We start from the raw sequence: 22,026 nt of genomic DNA, 5'->3' as shown, positions 1-22,026 counted from the left end.
CGAAGATAAAACAAAGCTATGCTCCCTCATATCTTCTTTCTGAAAGTGTTGGCACAAATTAAAATTTGCCTCCGTGGCACACAAACACCTACAAGCTTTTTTTCCCTCTATCTTTGGCAATGTTATGTATGTTAGTAGATTCATTTTAGGTTTATGAGAATTCAAGTTTGTTGGAAATTTTTTTACAATTACAGACAGTGAAATGGTAAAATTACTCTAATAATATATATTTATGATGACGATATTATTTATTATTATATAATCTCAAAAAATAGCTAACTGTACCTTTAAAGGTGACAGGGAAGAAATCCGAGAGAAGAGCCTTTGGTATGTCAAATTAGACCAAAATTTGACAGAAAATAAGTGGCAACATGTCTTATGAAGTGATTAATCCAGATTTGAAATTTTTGGTGGATGTCAATCTTTGTGGAGGAGGTTAGGAGAGAGGTACAACTGTGACTGTAGAACCATCTGTAAAACATGGTGGAGGCTATATGATTTGGAGCTGGGGATCTTGCTAAAACTGATGGAACTATAAACACTGAAAATACAGTCAGACTTTGATCCAACATGACAGTTATCCCAAACACACTGCTGGGTAGAACCCAGAGTTCAAGGTTCTAAGAGAAAACCCAACTAAAGTCAGCCAACATCCAAAGATCTTCGGTATGTCCTTCAAAACAACAACTATTTCTGAAATGACAAGAAAGCTTGCCTAAGAGAGATCAGGCTGCGCTGCTTGTGTTCACAAGCTCTGCTTTTGCGTTATTTCGATGTACATTTGGATGATTTAGTACATTTCTGCGCCCATTTCCTGTTTTTCTAGTAAAAAAGAAAAAAATTGCACATCCATCCTTTTTCTTGTCTAAACTTCATATAAATGAAAGATTAAATATGAATTCATATTCACACAAGTCTGGTGCTTTCTCATTGTTAGCTAACAATGTTGTTGCAACATTCTGACAACTTTCTGACAAGCTAACAATGTTAGCTAACAATGACAAGCTAACAATGTTAGCTCACAATGTTGACTAATAGGGTAATATTAGCTAATATTTTAAAAATTCCTGATTACTAATTACTGTGACTGTTACAACATGTTTTAGCCTCTCATTGAGAACTACTTCTGATACGTGATGCATCTGCAAACTGCTAACTGTGGGGGAAAGAAATTGGTTAAATGTACGATTCCGAATATAAAATGCACTTCATCAAAGCTAAATGACAATGCAGCAGTTTACATAAAAAGCTGTTTTTTGCTAGCTTACCTATGTTCTCGTTGATTCTTCTGCATGACATTTGAAGATTTTGTTGAACACATGTTGGAGGACATAAATGAACCACAACTTAAAAAAAAAGAAGCAAAAAAACCACCACGTGACATTTTATTCAGTGAGCACCAGTCAGTCAGTACAAACCGTCAGTTTTTTCCTCAGAACCTCAAGTTTTGTTTGAACAGAGACATTAAAGTCAGACAGCAGAAAAACGAGCTACGCCTCAGTGAAGGCGCGGTGGGAGGAGGCCTTCAGTCTTTTAGTGTGCTTCATACAAAACCTACAGAGTAAAAAATAAACAACACACATACATATATATATTTATATACATACATGTTCCAACCTCATACAACCAAATCTGAATGTGAGCTGACTGTTTTCACACTAGGTCCTGCTACAGTACGTATTAATGTTGATGTCCACTCTAATATTGTTACTTCAAAGGAGATGTGTTAATGGTGAAGTTTTATTAAAGGACGCAGAACAAAAGAAATCGAATTTGTAGGACTAAGCTTTGAAAAAAAAATGGCGTAAACAAAACTGGTGGTTTTACAGCAGGGGGCATCATAGTGCAGTTAGCCTATGTGCCTTCAGTATCACCTGTACATTTTTACTGTTGTAGTCTTATCATGCTTTAAAAAAAAGATTAATGTTTTCAATATCAGATTAAAATTTAATTTTAAAAAAAGGAAGAAAACACAAGGACAAAGGCTATCCGACAGGCTACACTGTGACAGATCAAGGACGAATTTAAAAATGATTGTCCTTGTTAGTATCACTGCTTTTATATATCGCAGAGTGCAGTCGGCTAAATCCTCATAGAGCTGTAAACCTCAGTCCCAGCAGCAGTGGAAGTCAGTTGACCAAAAGGAAAACAAATCCACGTCATTAGTTACACTTCACCAACACAAGTTTGGACAGAGCTGCTGCAAATTTCCACAATGTGAATCGCCCATTCTACATTTCTAAGGTGCTCTACCAGATTGGGATCAGGTGAACTCATAGTCATCAAGAATCAGTTTGAGATTACCTGTGACTCTATCATCTGAATGTTGAAGCAGAAATCAAAACTCATCAGATAAGGCAACGTTTTTCCAGCCGGCTACTGTGAGCCTGTGTGAACTGTAGCCTCAGATTCCTGTTCTTAGCCAATAGGAGTAGCAGAGGGTGTGGTCTTCTGCTGCTGTAGCCAATCTGCTTTAACGTCATTCAATGTGTTCAGAGATGCTCTTCTACATCCTTTGTTTGTAACAAATAGCTATTTGAGTTACTGGTGTCTACCTATCATAATTTCCCATAAACCCTTGTCTCTCTAAACCCTGAAAATCCAGTAGATCAGCAGTTTCTGAAATACCAACAACCGTGCCACATCCAGACTTAAACCTTTCTTTCTTTTTTCACCTTTCTTCCACATTTTGGTGTTTGTTTTAAACTTCAAGTCCAGTTGACCATGTCTACATGCCTAAAGGCACTGAGTTAATGCCATGAGATTAATGACTAGTTTAACCAGTATATCTAATGAAGTGTCTGTTGAGTGTTTTTCCCCTGCTCGCCTAATCCCCCATTCATCCGTCATTCATCCCCGGTTGTAAGAAATTAACACTCGTGCCATTTTCTGGTGACACATCAGTCATTAGTTAGTGACTAAAGTCTAAGAGATGTGTGTGCAGCTGTTTCCACATGCTTCAAATGTGCTTATGTGTTTGGGAAACTTTGGTACCAGTGAACTCAAACACACATTGGTTCATTTTGACTCACTGTCGCATACACTGCCCTGCTGCTGACGCACAGGCTCACTAAAAGCATCAGACGTAGCGCACAATGAAAGCACGGTTTCAATATGACTATTTGAATTGACAGCCCCTGCTGTTTAAAAATATACTGACACGTTTTTTTAATCTCCAATAAAGTACATATATGATTATGACCTCATTTTAATTTGAAGCCCTTCATTCTCACTTGGTCTTGCAGACAAATTTATGCATGGTAACTGTAGCCTGTTTGATGCAGATGGCTAAGAAAAATCTAGACATGGACAGACATGTAAGACCCGCAGGCTTAAATCCGGCTTCGAGTGGGAACTAAACATGAAACCAATACAAAGAAAACTTAAAGAGGACCTACTGCTCTTCCTTTTTTGTCTTATTTTTAAGCCTAATTCGATCATATTTTTGTTGTTACAGTGTTACAAGGATGACCAAAGTTTCAAATAATGCAAAGGTTCAGTCTCTGGGCCTTTTAATGAATTTGAGAGGATCTCGTCATATCACAGTTCAGACTGTGATGTAAAAGTCCCGCCCACCTGCTACTGAATTCTGAATTCGGTGTTTATGAGTGGCAGCCAATCAGAAGAAACTTCTTAGAAGGGACGTGGCTGCACTGAAGTGCTTCCTCAGTATAAGATAAATACGGGTTATTTTGAATTGTGAATAAAGCAAAGTTACTCTAGCACAGTCCAAAAATAAAAAAATATGGAGCTGGAAATGAGTATGATCAGTCCTCTTTAAATGTGAATGCATGTTAGTGTGGGAGTGTTTCTCGGTATGTTTGCATGTGGGAGCTGAAGTACATCATTATGTGCCCGCATGTGTTTCCCATTCACGTGTCACATCTTCTACTTAGATCATGCCTGCATGTGTTTATGTGTGTTTGTTTGCTCAGTTCCTCCTTTGATGCATGTTGCCCACATATGTGTTCTCTATACACAGCACTACATAGTGGTTGGAGCAGGAGCGCACGTGCTGCCCTAACAGTCGTCCCGTCTGCAGCAGGGCAACCTGACCCGTCACCGCCATGTCCGCTGTCCTCCAGGCCTCGCAGTAGTTAGTGGTCAGGCGGATGCCCGTGGTGCTGGAGCCATGCCAAACCAGCTTCTCTGGCCTATGGGAAAACGGAGAGAGACTTGGTGTGGATTTTACACAGACTGTCCCTGTGCTATAGCAGTTTAGGTAAAGACGGACAAATGGAAGACGAGAGCATTGAGGTCGACTGCAGCTACTTTGAAGGCAGTTCACAGCAGAAAGAGCCTGTGTGTGTGAAGTTTGTGCATTCTTGTGTCTGAGTTCTCCACATGGTTTTGCCTGTCCAGCTGGAAGACTGACCAGTACTTAACTTACTGGGCAGCTTTAGTTAATGTTTTCTTTGTACTTTAAGATGCACTGTTATACAACAGTTCAACTTTTTGCTACTCCTGTCTCCTCATTATCTAAAATTAGACAGGTGCATCATCTCATGGTGCCTTGAGGTAAGAAGCTTCCCATTCGTGTGTTATTAGGACCAAACTGACTCCTTATGAGCTCATAACATCACTCTTAGCTGATTGTTAAAAATGTCAGGCTAATGCAACACATGCCTTTGCTTTTCTGTGCTTCTTAGTTCATCGCATGGCATACACTGGCACAGATTAGTGACAGTAGGCAAAAATAAAATATTTCTTTGGTTTATGACTTCATGAAATCTGCTCACTGCGGCCTGAGTTTATTGGTTTAAGAAAGCTTGTTAAAGTGTGAAAAATCTCACCACTAGATGTCAGTAGAGTGCATAATCCTAGCTATTGTGGATGCTGTAGGACAAAGTCAGCCAAAAACATAAAATTTAGAGCGTTTACCTCAGCTGTCAATGCTGGTTGAGAAACATCCACGACTATTTAGGCGGGAGGAGGCTATAAAACTTTGTCAAAGGAGTCTGATGCAAGCTCATTTCTGACCAATGACGGGAAAACTGAGGTGAGTTTGCAGCTGTTAGCTGCTGTTAGCTGCTGTTAGCTGCTGTTAGCTGCTGTTAGCTGCTGTTAGCTGCTGTTAGCTGCAGTTAGCTGCAGTTAGCTGCAGCTAACTGCTGTTAGTCGACATTAGTGAAACTTTCCTTTAAGTGGCTCTAACACTGTTGGCCTCTGACACTTATTGAATAAACCCGTATATGATGTGAAAATGTAACCAAACTGTTTATCAGGGGGGACTGATTTTTAGGACATTCGAGGCTAACATTCTTCATAACATTCATAACTGGGTGTTTAGCTGGTTCTTTGCAGCTGCTGAACACAGGAGGGTCAGCTGTCTAAGTAATTCTGAAAATATTGGGTGTAAATAAGCAATTCAAATTTGCCTTTATGAAACCCGAATGTCTATCAGTTCTTTCCTCTTTAATGTAATGGCAATGTCCATCTTGGCCGTTGTGTTTATGGAGATGGGGCAACAGGGCTGCTTTTACAAACCCACTATGTGTTTTTTGTGGATTATTTCTAAGCTTATGAGAATGGAGTCATTTGTTTGAAGACACGCTAATCACTGTATGTTTATGCCTGACTGTGCCTTTAATTAAAAATGCCTGTGACTATATATAAGAGATGGATTTGACTACTGATGACATTATTCATCAATAGTCCAGTTCAACCAAAGTTTATCTGGCTTTATTACACTTTCATAACTGCAAATGAGACTATAATTTACAAAACTGAAATCACACTGTGTTAAAAGCGACTAGAGGCTTGTGACTGAGGCTATAAACTCATCAGGACCATTTTGACTAAGCTACCAGAACAACTGCAGTAGACGGCCTTAAAATGATCAACTGCAGCCCTCCTACCCCTGGCATGCATAAGAGATAAATCCTGTCTGTCGCCAGATTTGATTTCTATCTATGTTAGAAAATTTCAGACCCCCGCAGCACTTTTCAAAAAACAGGAGAATTTATGCAGGCCGACAAAGAACATATTACCAGAACCTTCTGTGAGTTGAGGAATGGAGCCGGATTTTGGTATTTCTGATCAATTTGCCAACTGACTGAGAAAACTGTTTTTCTCTCAAAAAAAAGACAACCAAAAAACTCTCCATCTTCCACCATGTTCTCATAAATGCTCAAAAGTGCTCGTAAACGCATTTGCCAGTACCACTGATCATCTGAGCGAGAGCTGCTGTCCACATGAACATGAAATTTATGGCCTGTACGTCATACAAATCTTTCTATTCAGCATTTTAGCCCAACTGGAGCTCCTAAATTAATCATTTTTGGCAACTGGCATCATTTTTCATTCCTTTGCTACACACGCTTTCCCCTACTTTCCACCACCCACTTACCAAGCTGAGTCACTCATTATATTGCGTCCATCAAAGGAGAAGATGGGTGTGGACGGATCAAACACGCCTCCGTTCCCAGAGAAGATGGACATCCAACTGTTGAACAACACTTGACCCTGAGGGCAGGACAGGGGGAAAGAACTTGCTTAAGAAGATGCCAACTGTTAAAAATAACGTGTTTTAAATGAGAAAAACAAAACCCCAGAAAATATATCACTTCTACTTTGTGGAATAATCTGTTGTTTGTTTGAAGAAAACCACATAATGCACTCGGGGTTAAGGTTTGATATCCATGTAATTCCTTTGAATTTGGGTCTAATTTCTGATACCTAAAAATGCTACTACTAAAAATGTAGGTGCAGTGGAACAAGGAAGGAACAATACTTGCCCTTCTTAGATTATCACAACTGTTATTATAGTATGTCCTATAGAGCATACTAACTTCCCCTTCTTACAATGTTATTTCACAGTGTTACTCGGGGTTTGCAGGCTGTATTATAAAGTATCTTAAATTTCTCTTCTTACACTACTTACAAGACATAGTTTTAGGGATGGGTACCGGAAACGGTAGTAACCAGACCGAAAAGCAGCGCACATTTCGGTGCTTTATTTTCCTGAGCTGTGATAAACTTTAGATTCTAACCAATCATTTTACGTTTCCGAGGATAGTAGGCGGGTCCAGGTGCGTACGTTCTTTTAGAGCAGAGCTACAGATTAAAAATGCCCAAGGCGAAACGGTCAAAGTCTGGCTGTACTTCACAGCAAAAGATGCAAACTCAGCAGCTGCAACAAGTGCTTTAAGCTGATACTGTGATACTGTCAAAGGAGGTAACACCTCAAATCTGATGAAACACCTGGCGACGCATAGCGTTTTTTTTTTAAAGCCGAGAAATGCGCCGTATTTGATAGCTTGCTGCGAGACCTCACACCGAGCATATCTACTGCAGGTGTGGTGCCTGTTATCGGACCCGGAGTTAGCAACATCCCCCAAAAACCCGAAGAGTAGAGTCCTGGCCCCTAGCCCTGCCAGTGTAGCAGAAATGATGAGGATGATGATGCAGCAGCAGCCGTTCTTCTCTGCGTGAGTAGCTTAATGTTGCTCGTGTGTAATTTACGTTGAGTAGGCTAACATTACATTAATGCATGTAAGGTGAACTAGCAAACATCATCATAGCTACAAGCAGCTGTCTTCTTGTTTGATGGCAGATACTCCCTTCACCCTGGACAAAAAGGCTAAAATGACCAAATAAAAAGTGGAAAACAGCTAAACATGAGAGGTTTTTGGACAAAGTTTGTGTTTTTTCCATTGTTTAAGCACTGCTTCCAGCCAAGAGTGATACCATATATGCCCCATAGCTGCAGAAAAGGCTAACATTGTTATCTTTTCACAAAAAACAGCTGAACATGAGAGGTTTTTGGACAAAGTTTGTGTTTTTTCCATTGTTTAAGCACTGCTTCCAGCCAAGAGTGATACCATATATGCCCCATAGCTGCAGAAAAGGCTAACATTGTTATCTTTTCACAAAAAACAGCTGAACATGAGAGGTTTTTGGACAAAGTTTGTGTTCTCCATTCTTTAAGCACCGTTTAAGCACCGGCACCGTTTCAAAAGTGCCGGTATGGTATTGTATCGGATAAAACCTAAACGATACCCATCCCTACATATTTTTTTGTTTTCTATCTTTTAAATGTGCCACTCGCTTTTACTCTCTATTTTATTTGATACTGAAAATATTCCTGCTGGAAAAGAAACCCACGTGTTGCATCATGTATTGTGTAGTGCTATGAAAACTTCTGCTCACCCTCAGATTAACCACGGGCATGTCATTGCGGTCAGCCTTTCTGACAATGGTTGCCAGGTCCTGAAGGTGTGATGACAGGAAGGCTCTGTATGTGGAGGTGAGCCCCACGGCGCGCGCCTGTTGGTAACACTGGAAGTCTGCTCCGCGGATGCCACGCATATCTCCTCTGAGCGGGGCGTTCAGCGCTACGAGATGAAGCTAGACGAAAGAGAAACGGAGCACGAAGATTAGGAGAAAGTATTCTCGTTCGTACCTGATGTGCTCTTCATTACAGATGAAATATAAAATCTGAAAGGCCTCATTTTCACCCTCTGGGTTTGGAATTGGGTTTCATGAGTATGCCTAATATATGTTTGGACTCACCCCAGAGACTGCATTGAAATGCTGTGGTAGCAGGTTATAACTGTGCTGGTATCCTCGGCTTCCCTCCTGCAGCTCCTGTTCAACAAAAATGTTGGATAAGTGTGTTTTAAAAAAACAAACAAACAAAAAAACAACAACTTTGAATTAATTTTTTTTTTAAAGTTGCTTTCAAAGTTCTGGTCAGTGAGGTTTCAGTGTGTGCGCATTGGGGTTCGGACCTGGCTGTGTATCCTATGGGCTCTACTCCATTCTCCGGGTCTGCTGAGGGACTGAGATGTGTCTGATGAAGGTTCATAATGGATTAACTCTCCGAGCTGACACAGAACACACACACACACACACACACACACACTGCAGTTTACTGTTGATGTCAGTGAGGCACAAACTACCACCAGCATTAATAGGACACACTGGCAAAATCCAAAGATAAGAATACAGTAATATTTGAATTTTATATAGTGTTTGATATAAAATGATGTCCAGTCCAGCATTTTTGCACACAGCACTTCAGTTATTCATTTAAATCAATTATTATTATTATTTTTATTAATACTTTATTTATCTAGGTAAAAAATCTCATTGAGATTAAAAATCTCATTTCCAAGAGAGACCTGGCATCATGGCAACAAAAGTCACATACCACGTAGGTATATAACATTTAAAACAAATACAATATCCCATACCAACATGTGTAAAATATACAATAACAGATCAAATTAAGAGTACATTATTGCAAAGTCCTTTCAATAAATATTTGAGCAAATAATCAAATAACAGACAAGTGAAAACACAAGACAACTTTACAAAAATAATAAATTAATTGAATAATCAAAACGAAACACATATATGTAATACTGAACACACACAATTGAAGCATCTTGGGTCAAAGTTGATAAGTGATGCTCATCATCTCTGGCTGTCGGTAATCCAGAGGAACCATGAGGTACTTTCTGTTCGCATTCTTGGCATAAAATGCCTCCTTAAGGTTTGGAAACTCTAGGGCAGGGGTGTCCAACACCAGTCCTGAAGAGCTACTGTCCTACTCCAACACAGCTCAATCAAATGGTGGGATTACCTCTTCAGCATGCCATCAAGTTTGGCAAAGCCATTCATTTGATTCAGGTGTGTCGGAACAAGGATGCGCCTAAAAGCTGCAGGACAGTAGCTCTCGAGGACTGGTGTTGGACACCCCTGCTCTCTGCTACACCGCTAAAACCAGTTTGAAGGCGACTATAATGTTGTTGTTTGCACATGTTTGAGATGTGTGGTGAAACTCTACAGTACAAGAGGACAAATCGATTTTTTCGGACAGTGATTTGAAAATAGAAGCTTCACAGGAAGATGCAGCGATGATCTTATAGAGGATATTGAATCTTTCTGGTCTCGTCCTACACACCTGGATCTTGTGCCAACCATTGCGTGCTCTGATGTACAGCTCGCCTCCCCTTTCAGACACATATGCCACGGTACCTTCAGCAGCATGGTGTGCCTCTTGGGTGAGGGCGTGGGTTGTCTTATAGCTGGTAACCTGAACACAAACCATCAGAGCATCAGTGATGACACTTTAAAATGTTAGCTAATCATTTGATTCTCCATTTATTCCAAGCATGGTTACACCTCAGCAGTGTCTTACAAAGTTTGCATATCCTGGAGAGCCTGGTGGACCGGGAGGACCGGGAGGGCCGGGGACACTGACAGCTGATGACAACACAATTACTTTAAACTCATAAAATCAATACACATATAGTACAGGCTGCGACTTGGTACTTGTTTTAACTTTATAGACACACATACTTGATCCGTATGGAGGGGGTGGTCCTGGGGGCCCAGGAGGGCCAGGCGGACCTTGAGGTCCAGGCCGTCCAAATCCTGGAGGTCCAGGCTGACCAGGAGAACCAGTCGGACCCATTGGACCAACAATGGATTCGCCTTTCGGACCCTAGAGAAACAACAGAATAATTGATTGTAAAAGAGTGGTATAATTTGCACAGCTTTGGCCAGAAGATCCGGCTTTTACAAATAATCATTTTAAAATATATTTTTAAATAACCTCCTGTTCTAGAATAGGATTTTTACCACATAGCTTAACTTACCACAAGGCCTGACCTCCCTGGGATCCCCGGAGGACCAGGCAGGCCCGCATCCCCTTGTTCTCCTTTCTGACCTTTGTATCCCTGATCACCTTTAGTCCCCTGAGAGATCAAAAGAGTGCTCAGGATTCACCACTCTGCCATCGAAAGAGCATCAAGGTGCATTTCTAGTGTGTTAGCACATATTTCAGTCTTAAATGCTTAACAAGTGCCAGTTTGTCAGTTTTAATGTTTTGTTTGTGCGTTAGCTTGGTTTTATAGTTTAAAGTTGTTACATCTGAGAAGTTATACATTTAAACTACCGTACTTTGAAAAGTTATTACTTCCTGTGTATTATGTGTTGTACGTGAGTACTCACCACATTTCCATCTGGGAATGTGAGCCCTAAGAAGAGAAATTACACATATCAATCACACAGAGCAAGCAGCAGAAAACTTGGTGTGAAATGTCAGCTGTGGGCTGACAGACAGAACTTCCATATACTTTGGCCTCATGATACATTGACCATATTTAAAATGAACTTCCACCACTGTCACAATATCTGTATGACAGATAATAAGGAAAAGTATCATGTGTCCACTATCATGTCATCTTAAGATCTCACCAGGAGTTCCTGGCTCCCCAGGTAATCCCTCATCTCCTTTGTCTCCTTTAGGTCCCGCTGAATGTCCCCTTGTCATTGACTCCTATGCACAAATACATCGTCATTAAGATAACATTTGTGTAAGCTGGCCCTTATACACATTTACAGTCGGGTTACACAACAGAACAAACAAGTGAACATCAGAAAGTTAATTTGCAAAGTCAAAAGTCACAATCAGAGACTATGGTAAAAACAATGGATTATTGTAAAAAAAGACAAGAAGATCAAAGCTAAAAATTATTGTCAGGATTACATAAACACCTGTTAAATACAAGGGATGCATGCTACAGACTGCAGCACTCATCCTGGGTTAAAATGTAGGATTAAGGTTCAAGCAAGCAACGTGTTATAAAAAGGCTGATGAGAAAATTATGGTGGATTTAAGCTTTTCATTGAAGGATGACTTTTACCAAAAGTCGACTTGAAGACTTCCCAAAGCCCTCTGACAGATGGCAGAGAGGCCATTTACACAGAGAATGTCCTGTGTAGGGATGGGTACCGGTATCCGGTGCCATGATGGCACCGGTTCTGACATAAACGGTAGTAACCAGACCGAAAAGCAGCGCACATTTCGGTGCTTTATTTCCTGAGCTGTGATACACTTTAGATTCTAGCCAATCATTTTACGTTTCCGAGGATAGTAGGCGGGTCCAGGTACGTACGTTCTTTTAGAGCAGAGCTACAGATTAAAATGCCCAAGGCGAAGCGGTCAAAGTCTGGCTGTACTTCACAGCAAAAGATGCAAACTCAGCAGCTGCAACAAGTGCTTTAAGCTGATACTGTGATGCTGTCAAAGGAGGTAACACCTCAAATCGATGAAACACCTGGCGACGCATAGCGTTTTGTTAAAAGCCGAGAAATGCGCCGTATTTGATAGCTTGCTGCGAGACCTCACACCGAGCACATCTACTGCAGGTGTGGTGCCTGTTATCGACCCGGAGTTAGCAACATCCCCCAAAAACCCGAAGAGGAGAGTCCTGGCCCCTAGCCCTGCCAGTGTAGCAGAAATGATGAGGATGATGATGCAGCAGCAGCCGTTCTTCTCTGCGTGAGTAGCTTAATGTTGTTCGTGTGTAATTTACGTTGAGTAGGCTAACCACGTTATTACATTAATGCATGTAAGGTGAACTAGCAAACACCGTCGTAGCTACATGCGGCTGTCTTCTTGTTTGATGGCAGATACTCCCTTCACCCTGGCCAAAAAGGCTAAAATGACCAAAAAAAAAGTGGAAAACAGTTAAACATGAGAGGTTTTTGGACAAAGTTTGTGTTTTTTCCATTGTTTAAGCACTGCTTCCAGCCAAGAGTGATACCATATATGCCCCATAGCTGCAGAAAAGGCTAACATTGTTATCTTTTTACAAAAAAACAGCTGAACATGAGAGGTTTTTGGACCAATTTTGTGTTCTCCATTCTTTAAGCACTGTTTAAGCACCGGCACCGTTTCAAAAGTACCGGTTTGGTACCGGTATTGGATAAAACCTAAACGATACCCATCCCTAGTCCTGTTACTGCACTTCATTAACTACCTAAAAACCATTTTTAATTCCAAGTAAGTTTAGCCAAGCAGTCATCGTGGTGTTTTCAGCACACCATGTCTCCACATGGTGTAACTTCTGAGAGAAGGCTAAACCAAACCAAACACTCAGCACCATGACAGAAGGTACTGAAGGTCATGATGTTTATCTGAGAACATGTAGATCAGAGACGGGTTTATCATTATTTCATTACAATAAGAAAAAAGGTTGTTAAAAATAGAAGTGACCACCTATCATACAATGGAACGCTAGGACTGCCATAATGAATTAATTAAATACACCATTAAATAATTAATTAAATGTGGCAATAACTAATTAAAAATTATTATAATTACATAAATATTTACGACACATGCAATAACATTTTGACACATTTAATTAATTATTGACATATTTAATTAATTAATGACATATTTGATTAATTAATGACATATTTAATTAATTAATGACACATTTAATTATTATTGACACATTTAACTAATTATTGACATATTTAATTAATGACATATTTAATTAATTAATGACACATTTAATTAATTATTGACATATTTAATTATTATTGACATATTTAACTAATTATTGACATATTTAATTAATGACAAATTTAATTAATTATTGACACATTTAATAAATTATTGACATATTTAATTATTATTGACATATTTAACTAATTATTGACATATTTAATTAATGACATATTTAATTAATTAATGACACATTTAATTAATTATTGACATATTTAATTAATTAATGACACATTTAATTAATTATTGACACATTTAATTAATTATTGACATATTTAATTAATTAATGACACATTTAATTAATTAATGACACATTTAATTAATTATTGACATATGTAATTAATTATTGACATATTTAATTAATTATTGACACATTTAATTAATTATTGACACATTTAATTAATTATTGACATATTTAATTAATTAATGACACATTTAATTAATTATTGCCACATTTAAATCATTATTTAATGGTGTATTTAATTAATTCATTTTGGCACAGTTGACTCCACACAGACTGGTTTTTTTTTTCAACTGATTGAACCAATTCTGATCTACATGTAGTAAAAGGATGTCTATTTCCTTCTTCTTTTCAAAGGTTTACACAGCATCCTCTTCCTGAGACGATGATTAGGGGAAGAAACAGAGAAGGCAAGCAGAATTTAGACCCCGCCCCCCTTTAACATCTGGCATATCAGAATTTGTATTAAGTGGAAAGATTGGATTGAAGTATAAGTGAAGTAAGAGGTACTGATGGTACCAAAATATATGAATTGGTCTTTGGGTAATTTGAAGAAAATGTTGAGTTGTTGGTAATGTAGATATGAATCATATACAGAATACAGCCAGAGGAATTAGGGCCAGTTCACCATTCATGTTGCCTTTTCAAAAACCATTAGGAGAGCAAAGAAGGACAAAATGAAGGGAAGAAAAACACGGAGAGGAAATGAGGAATGGGTTGAGGCCCACACCAGAGAGCTGCCATGCTGTGACACCCTCACACCAAGAGAACCACCAGATGGTCTGATTTCCAACTGAAATGAACCAATCAGATGGTCAGACTCAGACTTACTCGTCCCATTTTGCAATGCGGTCTGGGGCGCACCGGGAACACTGTCTTTAAGATTCAAAGAAGAGCAGCGGAATCAGACTACAAGTCAAGCACCCACCATGTCAAATGAGTCACGATCATAACCTGCACATGAGCATTAGTCATGTTTTCCATGTTTACCACTTTTTATGTATAAACTTTTATACAGAGAGACAATCGGCTGCTTATAACTTACTGAAATTTTGGCAGCATTTATTAAAAATGTCAACACCCTTCAACAAGCAGGATAAAACTCGTAACTAGTCAGGAAAATTCAGCCAGACATATTTTTAAGGTACTTTAAGTTAAAACCAGTGAGTTAATCCTGAAGGAATTGTGGCAAAAACCATGTAAGATTTGGTAGTTCTGGCTTGCAATATTGTCAGTTCTTGCTGGTTATATAAACTGGTATTATCCATAAAAAGACTTGAACCTAATCAGAACTAATACTTTTGCTGATGATGTTGTCCCTGTCTCCTTTGCACATGTGTGAGATGTGAGAACAGTAACACACAGGGACAAAAATGATCAGTCATCATTCAGAACCAGGTCCTCGCTGATGTTGACACCCCCCACATATTCTCTGGATTTTGAGATGTATTTAATATAGGAAGTGCAACTGCCTTATAAACTGGCCAGTAAATATACTAGTGACTGATGTTTTGCATCTCTGAGTCATACTTACTCCATTCAGACCAAGAATTCTTCCTGGAAGTCCAGGTGGGCCGGGAGGACCTGGAGGTCCCTGAGACAGAGAATAAAACTATTTGTAACAAATATGATGTTGCTACAAACACACATACAAGAATGGTAATGACTATTCAAAAAAATGATTACAAAATTATTACAATGATGTCAAAAACAACCTGCCAGTGTCTGTGCTTATGTCTGAGTCTTGGTGTGTGGAGACAGACACTATCTCTACTTTTAAGATTAGGCTTAAAACTTTCCTTTTTGCTAAAGCATATAGTTAGGGCTGGACCAGGTGACCCTGAATCCTCCCTTAGTTATGCTGCAATAGACGTAGGCTGCCGGGGGATTCCCATGATGCATTGAGTTTTTCCTTTCCAGTCACCTTTCTCACTCACTATGTGTTAACAGACCTCTCTGTATTGAATCATATCTGTTATTAACCTCTGTCTCTCTTCCACAGCATGTCTTTTATCCTGTCTTCCTTCTCTCACCCCAACCAATCACAGCAGATGGCCCCGCCCCTCCCTGAGCCTGGTTCTGTTGGAGGTTTCTTCCTGTTAAAAGGGAGTTTTTCCTTCCCACTGTCGCCAAAGTGCTGCTCATAGGGGGTCATATGATTGTTGGGGGTTTCTCTGTATCTATGAAGCGCCTTGAGGCGACTTTTGTTGTGATTTGGCGCTATATAAATAAAATTTAATTGAATTGAATTGAATTGAATGTATATTGAGGATTAATTTAGACGACATCAACTTTGACACATCAGATCAGTTTCATATGGCATTTATTGAAGCTCCTCCAGCCTGCTGCTTCCTCTTAAAAGGGAGTTTTTCCTTCCCACTGTTACCAGTGCTTGCTCATAGGGGGTCATATGATTGTTGGGTTTGGCGCTGAGATGTGCTCTACCCATCCAATGATTACATGGGGAAGTTTCAACAGTTGTGCCACACACTATAGTCAGATGTACTAGCTGTAAAATAACTGGCAGAAGAATGATTCACAATATGATGATAAAATGCAACAGTATACTACTGATGGATGATTTAAGTGTAAAATAATGCTCTCTCTGCAATCCCTTCATGCTTTAATGTCTTACCGGTAGGCCAACAGAATCTCCTCTGTCACCTTTTCTCCCTGGGATACCAGGTCGCCCCTACATAGAGGGAAGAACGGAAAAGCTTCAGTACTTTTGGCTCAAGAGGTTTTCCCAAACACTGAACAGAATCCATTGGACTGAGAGTGCATGCATGATAGGGAGAAAAGTGTTTGAAGGCACAGAAACAAGAGCGTCATGAATGTAGTTCTTATATTTAAAAGTGAATCGAAAGGAGAAAACCACCAAACAGCTTGTCATTTCCCATTATGACTAGTTAGGGAAAAAATCAGTATGCTGAAAAACATGACACATTGTTCTGCTAATCACTGACAAGTATATTCCACTCAGTGGTTCTGTGTTTTCCTTGACTTTCATGTGCAAGTTCAGAACACTTTTAACCTATAGATGAGGTTTATATCCTAATAATCAAACAAACAAAATTACTCACTGGTCGCCCGGGGAAACCATATTCTCCTTTGTGTCCAGGAGGTCCTATTGGACCCTGAAATAAACAAACACACACTTATATTCAGTGTAATAACATACATAAAGGATGAATGTGTAGCAGTGATGTTCTCATAAAACTCACCGTAAGTCCAGTAGGTCCTGGGAAGCCATGGTCACCCTGTGAGAGAGAGAGATAGCCTTTATTTGTCAGTTGCAGGTCTTTTGCCCACAACCGAGATGACAGACCTTGCCGACTGTACATACAATACACAAACATCACATTGGGGAGACAGGTCAGGCTAGGTAGCGGAAAAAAACATTGAAATGTGTAACACAGAAGGATAATAGAGGAATGCACAGATATCAACACACCATAGCACAATAAACACAGACAGCAACATGGGAAAGAGTTCCAGTGTGTACATCTGATCTGGGACCGCTGCAATCTTTCGACTGCGCCTCCAGCTGACCCGATGTCCACATCAGAGGGGAGGTAAGCGTTGGAGGTGGCGTTGGATCCGGGGTAGGGAGGGTGATGCGTCGGTGAGTGCTTATCAGTATCAGTATATGTATGATACAGCATAGTTCAGCTGAGACAGTGTCCTTCGCCCTGCCAGGCTAAGTAAACAGTCTTCCAGCCAACCCAGGTGGCCTTGCATGGAATGGGAAGAACAGACTAAACACAGTCGTTATCAGGGTGTTTTGTTCAGCTCCGGCCTTGCAGCTGGCGCCGAGAGGGTCTCCACATGAAGTGATGGTGCTTTTTACTTTAGTGCGAACAGCTCATATGAATTTCAAAGCAGTTCTACAGTCCAACACTGGTCTCTCAATCTCCTGTTGGAGAGCCGCGAGCTTCGCCATACTTGCGTTCTGTGATGTTGTCATTTCATGTGCTCAAGGAGCCGATTTCTGAGAACTCACGGCAGTGTGCCTCCCCAAGATGTCATCCAATTTGTGCCCAGAGATCTTTTTCCGAGCTAGCCCTTCCGAGATGTATCCAGTCTGCAGTCAGAGATCTTATTCCAAGTATTCACAGCAGCCGTAGCCTCTCCAAGATCTTATCCGTGCTGACTCAATGAGCCCATTTTGAGAAACTCACGCCTCTCCCATCGTTCCAATCCCAGCGGGCAGCCTTGTGGGGGTTTGAACAGCCGGTTCCGCTTTCTTAATTCTTCGATAAGTCAGGGCCAAGCCAGCTCCGATCAGCCAGAACCCTGTTATCATGGTTCCAAATAGGTAGATATCTTCAGCACTCAGGCTCACCCAAGCCCAAACTTCTCGTTGAGAAAGGGGTGTCAATAGCATTTAGGGACCAGTTGATCCAATCCATAATTCCTCTTTTAGGTTTTAGAGAACAGACTGTGAGAGAGTGTTCCAGGGAAAATACAACAAAAAACACGAGACTAGACAAGGACATAAGCAGGGAAGATAAGGGAGAGGAGAAAAAGTGCGTCCGCCTCCTCCGAGAGCCAAAGAAAGAAACTGTGCACAGTAAAGCAGCAAAATGTGAGAATTACATAGGTGGAAGTAATGACAGCGGTGGGTTGCTTTCATAGTTTCAGACTAGTTCTTTCTATAAAACAACAAAGATGTTATTCCAGGTCATTCTTTTTCATTAAAAAAACCCAATGTGGCCACCATGAAAGGTCCTTAAAAGCACTTAGACCTAGTCGTACCTTGAGCGAATTTCAGTTTCAACCTTCATGGCACCCTTGTTAACAAAAGCTAGGACTTGCATTATTTAGGGACCGAGGTTAGTATTCTATGTTAATAGTTCATTTAAGGAAAGTGGAAGGCAGAGAAGGCAGTTGAAGTGGCAGAGTCACGTGTAAGACAGAAGACACTGGTGGGGGTCTTAGCAACAGGGAGAACAGGCTTGGGGTGCTTCCGAAGGCCCAGGTCAGCAGGGCACAGGGAAAGGAGAGACACCAGCTACTCCAGGAAGAGGTCCGTGCAGGTGAGGAGGATGAGCGAGTAAGCAGGGCCGTAGGACTCGGGCAGCAGGGAGTGTGGACAAGGTGAGACAGTACCTTGCAGCGCAAGGTCACCTGAGCAAACATCATTCAGGCAGACTTCCACCGTGTCTGATTCCTCGTGCAGGCAGTATACGACACCCTGCCAAGCCCAGTAAACCTCCGTGAATGGGGGAAGAGCGAGACATCTGCCTGTCCCCTTTGGTCTGGAAGAGGCACCCTAGAACACCTCCTCAGCAGCAGCCCGACGGGCCTGGCTAATGTTCGGTATCATTAGCATCATGACCAGGTGCTCAGAGTAGTTGCTGAGCAGATTGCCTCAGCAATCAGCACCAGCAAGCACCATCACGCTCCGAAGAAGGCAATCTCTTTCATTAAGGCTGGAGAGAAACCCCAGGCATGTCCACGGTTAACAACCGGCCTCATCAACGCAGCCTCTGATTGGCAGCTACGGGCTGACCTGGGTAAACAGCTAAAGTTCCTCCAGCACACAGATGCAGCAGCTCTATGCTCTCCACTTAGGTGCCTTTCTTTTTCGGTTCTCCTCTTTTTCTTCTTCTTTTGTTTTTCTTATTGTAAAGCCAAATTTTCCTACAACCATCTGGAATCATGCAAGATCAGATATAACAGCCAGATCCCCATTACCAGTGATTATCAGAGGATGCACAACATCCCCCCGGAGATAGCGAGAACATCGGGCGCTCCATGGATTGTTATCGGCTCTGCCAAGACACGCAGGCGGCGGAAGGAACGCAAACAAAAGCGGGGATGCCGGTTGGGCCTGCTAGCCAGGCTAAAGAAGCAGCCTTTCAAACCACTGCTCCCGAGCATCTTCCTGACCTACGCACGGTCGGTCGTCAACAAAACAGACGAACTGAACCCACTTCTCGCTGCACAGCCAATCGTCTGCGACATCCTGGTCCTCACGGAGACATGGCTAATTCCCTAATTCTCTGAGGGAATTAGCAGGTTAGCAGGTTGCACAATGCACCGGAGCGACAGAAAGTCTACAGCGGGGAAAAGCAGAGGAGGAGGTTTGTGCATTTACACACATAACAACTGGTGCACAAACACCAAGATCATCGCCACAGTCTGCTACCTGGACATAGAGACAATGTCTGTCATGTGCAAACCTTTCTACTTGCCCAGAGAACTGCCTGCAGTGCTAATAACAGCAGTCTACATACCACCAGACGCTAATGCTAGCTCAGCCCTTGCACACCTGCACGACATGATCTCCGAACAGCAACGGACATACCCAGAGGGAGTACACATCATTGCAGGGGATTTCAACAAAGCATGCTTAAGAACTGTGCTGCCTAAATTTGTACAACATGTGAAATGCCCTACGAGTGGAAATAACACCCTGGATCATGTTTACTCAAATATTAAGCCTACAGATGTGTTCCCCTCCCCCACCTGAGCATGTCCGACCACCTCTCCCTACTCGTTGTCCCGGCATACACGCCACTCAGGAAAAGGACAAAGCCCACCATCAGAACCATTAACACCATTTCTGAGGAAGCTCTCGCTCAATTGCAGGACTGTTTTGCTCTCACAGAGTGGAGTGTCTTTGAACAGGATGACCTAGAGACTCACACAACCGCAGTGCTGGGTTACATCAAACACTGCATGGACGCTGTCACCACGGAAAAGCGGGTCCGGGTCTACCCCAACCGTAAACCTTGGATGACAAGCAAGGTTCAGGCACTGTTGTACTCTGCATACACATCTGGGGACCAGGACATGTACAGCAGAGCAAGAGCAGACCTTAAAAAAGGCATCAGAGCAGCAAAACTGGACTATTCAAACAAGCTATCAGATCACCTCTCTAATAACAACTCCAGGAAGGTATGGGAGGGCCTGAAACACATCACCAATTACAAAGGCAATGGGACAAGCTGGCTCCTGTGTTTGTCACGGGGTGGAAAGGGACAAGTTTCTAGGGTTTTTTACTATGCATGTTTTGCCGTGTTTTACCTTTTTTAATATTTTAATATTGTACACTGGTTTATTTTTATGAGTTTTACTGCATGTTTTTATGGTATTTATTTGGTGACTTGTCCTGGAAAGACTCCGCCCCTACCTGATTACAAACCTGATCACACCTGGGAGGTCCCACAGGCCAATAAGAGGGCCTGGCAGACCACAGAAAAAGGAGGCTTGAGGAAGAGGCTTGAAAGGAGGCTTGAGAGACGGGCAGGAGCGAGTGGTGTCAGGCGGCGGCGCCTGCAAGCCCGGGGGGCTGGTGGAGCTTGGCGTCAAGGGGACAGGAGGATACAGCGCCGGCAACCAGAGATGCGGAGCAAGCGGTCCGACTGCTGCAGCAACAGGAGGCCAGATTACGCGTCTGCAGGGAATTAGAGGCGACGAGACGGGCCGGTGCCGATTGGCGGTTACAAAGAAGCGGCGGGCAGAGTTAAGAGCTCTGCCCACCCAGGGTAAGTCTTTTGACTTTCCCCTTTTAATGATTGAAAGCTGCCTAAAAGAGTAGTAACTGCCGCTGCCTCCCTTCCTTTAGCGCACCGGGGCGCAGAACGTGGAGAGGAAGGTGAGGACGCCGCCGGGTTTCCCTCCTGCACCGCTCCACTGGATTTTTAATTCTTAGTGACTCTTATATCGTGGCGGACGCCACTGGACTTTTAATGTTGTGTTTTATTGATTTTTATTGTGTTGTCCCCTGGCCAGGGTTGTTTTAATTCATTTTATATTTTTAACTATTTAAATATAATAAATTATATTTTAATTTTACAGTTTTAATTCGTGTGCTTTCCCTTGGCTGCTCCACTGCTCTGTCCGTTTGGAGGAAGGTTTCCCTCCTTTAAACAAACACTGTGAAAAACATCACCTTCGCTCCGTTACATGTTCACCAGACTATTCAACCTCTCCCTGACACATGCCTCTGTCCCTCACTGCCTGAGATCATCAACAATAGTCCCAGTCCCCAAGCCCACCACCATCAGTAGCCTCAGTGACTACAGACCCATCGCACTGACTCCAGCGGTTGCAAAGTGCTTCGAGAAGCTGGTCCTAAAACACATAAAGGACTGCCTCCCACCCAGCTTCGCCCCCACCAGTTTGCCTATAAGGCAAATAGATCCACAGAGGATGCAATTTCCACCGCCCTCCACTCTGCATCAACAGGAGAATCCTGGGACATCAGTAAGGATGCTCTTCATTGATTTCAGCTCGGCCTTCAATACCATCATCCCAGACTTTCTTATAGACAAGCTGGTTAACTTGGACTTTCCCCCTCTCTAAGTAAAGACATCCCTTTGGCCAGACATGATCATCACTTCTGAGGCCTCAAAACATCTGATCATGCTGGAACTCGCAGTGCCATGGGAAGAGCGGATCGAGGAGGCCAATGAGAGGAAATGTGCCAAGTATCAGGAACTAGTGCAGGAGTACAGGGGAAGAG

General features: G+C 41.8%; 1 protein-coding gene across 4 annotated transcripts in view; it reads right to left on the bottom strand.

Annotated features, from left to right (window-relative positions):
• Positions 1–1,368: 1,368 nt before the first annotated feature.
• Positions 1,369–22,026, bottom strand: part of col15a1b (collagen, type XV, alpha 1b) — a 70,500-nt gene continuing 49,842 nt past the window's right edge. For 3 of the 4 annotated variants that reach the window (XM_087850660.1, XM_087850657.1, XM_087850658.1), the window contains 16 exons: positions 16,775–16,810; positions 16,634–16,687; positions 16,186–16,242; positions 15,085–15,144; positions 14,382–14,426; positions 11,209–11,290; positions 10,963–10,988; positions 10,608–10,706; positions 10,309–10,453; positions 10,148–10,212; positions 9,911–10,042; positions 8,733–8,828; positions 8,515–8,589; positions 8,152–8,349; positions 6,350–6,465; positions 1,369–4,154 (listed from right to left, as the gene is read on the bottom strand). In XM_087850660.1, the coding sequence (XP_087706786.1) occupies positions 3,932–4,154; positions 6,350–6,465; positions 8,152–8,349; positions 8,515–8,589; positions 8,733–8,828; positions 9,911–10,042; positions 10,148–10,212; positions 10,309–10,453; positions 10,608–10,706; positions 10,963–10,988; positions 11,209–11,290; positions 14,382–14,426; positions 15,085–15,144; positions 16,186–16,242; positions 16,634–16,687; positions 16,775–16,810 (1,509 nt within the window). In that variant the 3' untranslated portion in view covers positions 1,369–3,931. The remainder of the gene's footprint in view (positions 4,155–6,349; positions 6,466–8,151; positions 8,350–8,514; positions 8,590–8,732; positions 8,829–9,910; positions 10,043–10,147; positions 10,213–10,308; positions 10,454–10,607; positions 10,707–10,962; positions 10,989–11,208; positions 11,291–14,381; positions 14,427–15,084; positions 15,145–16,185; positions 16,243–16,633; positions 16,688–16,774; positions 16,811–22,026) is intronic. The other variant, XM_087850659.1, reaches the window with a different exon arrangement.

The sequence above is a fragment of the Neolamprologus brichardi genome, chromosome 14, assembly GCF_056152115.1.
Source record: "Neolamprologus brichardi isolate AB-2024 chromosome 14, ASM5615211v1, whole genome shotgun sequence".
Lineage (NCBI taxonomy): Eukaryota > Metazoa > Chordata > Actinopteri > Cichliformes > Cichlidae > Neolamprologus > Neolamprologus brichardi.
Note: the sequence above shows the minus strand (reverse complement) of the source record. Positions and strands in the feature narration are given on the sequence as shown.